General features: G+C 39.4%; 1 protein-coding gene across 2 annotated transcripts in view; it reads left to right on the top strand.

Moving 5' to 3' along the window:
* The first annotated feature begins 49 nt into the window (after positions 1-49).
* Positions 50-3,150, top strand: part of LOC105571018 (chorion peroxidase-like) — a 5,349-nt gene continuing 2,248 nt past the window's right edge. For both annotated transcript variants that reach the window (XM_012028488.1, XM_012028487.1), the window contains exons 1-7: positions 50-526; positions 910-1,042; positions 1,399-1,526; positions 1,595-1,704; positions 1,997-2,089; positions 2,251-2,420; positions 2,534-2,642. In XM_012028488.1, the coding sequence (XP_011883878.1) occupies positions 251-526; positions 910-1,042; positions 1,399-1,526; positions 1,595-1,704; positions 1,997-2,089; positions 2,251-2,420; positions 2,534-2,642 (1,019 nt within the window). In that variant the 5' untranslated portion in view covers positions 50-250. The remainder of the gene's footprint in view (positions 527-909; positions 1,043-1,398; positions 1,527-1,594; positions 1,705-1,996; positions 2,090-2,250; positions 2,421-2,533; positions 2,643-3,150) is intronic.

Here is a 3,150-nt window from a genome sequence, read left to right as displayed (position 1 = left end):
CGAAAAATATTATACTTTTTTCGTATTCAGATTCTCACTATCAAGCTTTGTCTGACTTACATTAACGCGTCACAGTCTTTACGTTAGATAATAGAATGAGTTATGATGATGAGTCTTCGTGTACTTTAATAAATCTCTTAAAGCTGATTGAAGTCTCTTAGAAAGACTTTAGAACTGTTCGAGTCTCTTTTTTTTAAGTATTTGCCATTTCCAATCTCGATAACTAATCCTTTTAGAATCTCAGACAGAAATGATATTGCATCGGTCACCTCTGTTACTTATAGGTGAGATTCGTGTAAACGAACAGCTGGTACTTACCTGCATGCACACCTTGATGGCGCGAGAACATAACCGGCTTGCCAAAGCGTTAGCTATCGTGAATCCGCACTGGGACGATGAGATTCTCTTCCAGGAAGCTAGGCGCATCGTCATCGCGGAAATCCAACACGTCACTTATAACGAGTTCCTCCCGATATTACTCGGCAAAGATGTCATGGAGAAATTCGGACTTCTCCTCGAGAAGGAAGTGAGTTGAACCGATGACACTGAAATAAATCGAAACAAAATGCGTGAATATTTACGCGTAAATTTGTCACTGTGCAATTGAAAATAACTTTAAAGGATCCTCAGTAAGCGAGTTTGTCTTTCAAACGCAGAAAAACCTAACAATTGACGTATTGCGAAATTTTTCGGAGTGGATTCCGATCGGAATTGTTCTGTTATTTTCTATTGTGTTTTCTAGGGCGAACAGAATAATTCCGATCGGAATTTATACTGAAAAATTCCATAATACGCGCCATGAGCGTGTTGTAATTGCTGAGATTTAATGACATATCTCGTGTTTACTGTGCGACAGCCTTTAATAAATGGTAATAACCACGTTGACGTTAAGACAACAATTTTTCACAGAATTACTGGGATGGATACGACCCAAGCATAAATCCAGGCGTAATAGACGCTTTCGCCTCAGCTGCCTTTAGATTCGGCCACTCATTATTACCCACGGCTGTGGAACGATGGAGCAAAGCTCACAAATTTATTGGTAAGCGACAATACATAATAATTGCACAAGGTTACATTGCATAAGCAGATTATATTAGAAATCGTTTTTCTCTTAATTATAAATTCTCTAATAACTTCGAAATCTTTATTGAGTCTAAACCAACACTCTCTTATATATTAAGAGAAAATAGAAATAAAATTTTATTAATCACTAAATAGCCTTTGAAATTTGTGTTGACTTGAAACTTGATTATCAAAAAATTTAGAATTTATTTAAATTATTAGAATTTATTATAAATAACGAGATGCTTTAATCAACTTGTCGTTAGAGTATCGAATTTTACATTATTCCTCCCTTCAAATCTAATTGTAAATTATCTTTGTTTATCTTTACAGCTTCAAAGAGACTCTCAGATTTGATAAGACGCCCTTACGATTTATATCGGGCCGGTGTATTCGACGAATACTTCATGGGCTTGATGAACCAAGTCGCTCAGGCTATGGACGATTCCATAACGCAAGAAGTAAATTAACGATTAGCACAAATGGAATGTACAATTATGCTGTACTACACGGTATTTATCCTTTGCAGGTGACGAATCATCTCTTCAAAAAGGTGGGGGCAAAATTCGGGCTGGATTTGGTATCCTTTAACATGCAACGCGGCCGCGAGTTTGGTATTCCAAGTTATATGGAGTTCAGGTGAATTATAGCCAAGATGTTCTTGTACAAACTTGCTTAGTTAACTGCAGTTAGGGCGATATCTGTGTTTCGCAATAATAATTTTCTGTGTAGCAAGTATACAGCGAGTCTAGATAAATGAAACGGTACGGAGGGATGAACAGAAATAATTTGATGATAAAATTAACGAAGAGGTTTATCAGTTGTCTTATTAAGAGAACGAATTTTCTGTAGCAATCAGAAAACATCCCAGTACACCGAGAATAAACTTTTAACAGCACACGTATGTAACTTTGTGATTTGATAATTTTAGAAAGTATTGCGGCCTTCCCGAAGCGAACACCTTCGATGAATTGTTTGGTTCCATGCCGAATGAAACCGTCAGGCGATACAGCACTATTTTCGAGTGAGTATTACACGTCTGTGAATGCCGGTAGCGGAGCCTTCGGAGGTACCGAAAGGCCGATCGGTCAAGTTTTGCATCTCATTATTCAGTCAATGGACCAATCGTGCTAAAAATAGCGTACTCGAAAATAACGTCTTCATCTCGGCCGCGCTCCTTTTTAGACATCCCGCGGACGTCGATTTATGGTCGGGCGGCGTATCCGAAAGACCGCTTCCGGGTAGCATGCTCGGGCCAACCTTCGCCTGTCTGATTGCCACGCAGTTCAGTTATTCGCGTCGTGGCGACAGATTCTGGTACGAGCTACCGAACCAGCCGTCGTCCTTCACTCACGGTAAGACCCTTTCGAATTCTCTTCCCGGTAGGAGCCGCGTGAGCCAAGGACAATCGCGATATTCGATATGTAACGAAGCGGTACCTTCTAAAATCGCGCTTTCACTTTTCTAGAACAACTGAACGAGATTCGAAAGACGAAGCTTGCCAGGTTGATCTGCGACAATACCGATCTTATCGATACGATACAAATCTATCCGATGGTCCTTCCCGATCACGAAATGTAAGTGAACACGGTTTATAATAACAAAAAATGATTTGTTGATTTCAAATATAAAAAAAAAATTAAACGATGAACGTGTTAATTTACGGCTGTAGAAGAAAGATGATATTTGCAGCCGCAGTATCGTCACTGTAAATTTCATTTGTGGTAAAGAAATGGAGTTCCTAAAAAAAATGTATTTTAACTATATATTGACACACTCTGTATCTATTACGTATTTCTTGTATCCAGTAAACAACTAATTTTATCTACGTATACAGGGTGAGTCTTTCCATATCCGACAAAATTTTTGAGAAGGTAGAACGGATCGAGATGAATGGAAAAGTCCTGTACCATTTTGCAATTTTCGTAATAGTTAACGAGTAATTAATTATTAAAAATCGTTGTCTTAGGCCGGCCTACCGCCCAATTCAAGCGCGTGGCGAGATGTGCGCATAGCAATATCGATCGCCGGGCGGTCACATCTTGCCACGCGCTCCAATTGGGCGGTAGGCCGGCCTAAGACAAC

The sequence above is a fragment of the Vollenhovia emeryi genome, unplaced genomic scaffold (assembly GCF_000949405.1).
Source record: "Vollenhovia emeryi isolate VEMERY1.0 unplaced genomic scaffold, V.emery_V1.0 DF941352.1, whole genome shotgun sequence".
In the NCBI taxonomy this organism is placed as follows: Eukaryota; Metazoa; Arthropoda; class Insecta; order Hymenoptera; family Formicidae; genus Vollenhovia; species Vollenhovia emeryi.
The sequence above is the reverse complement of the archived record's forward strand: the minus strand, read 5'-3'. Positions and strand labels throughout refer to the sequence as shown.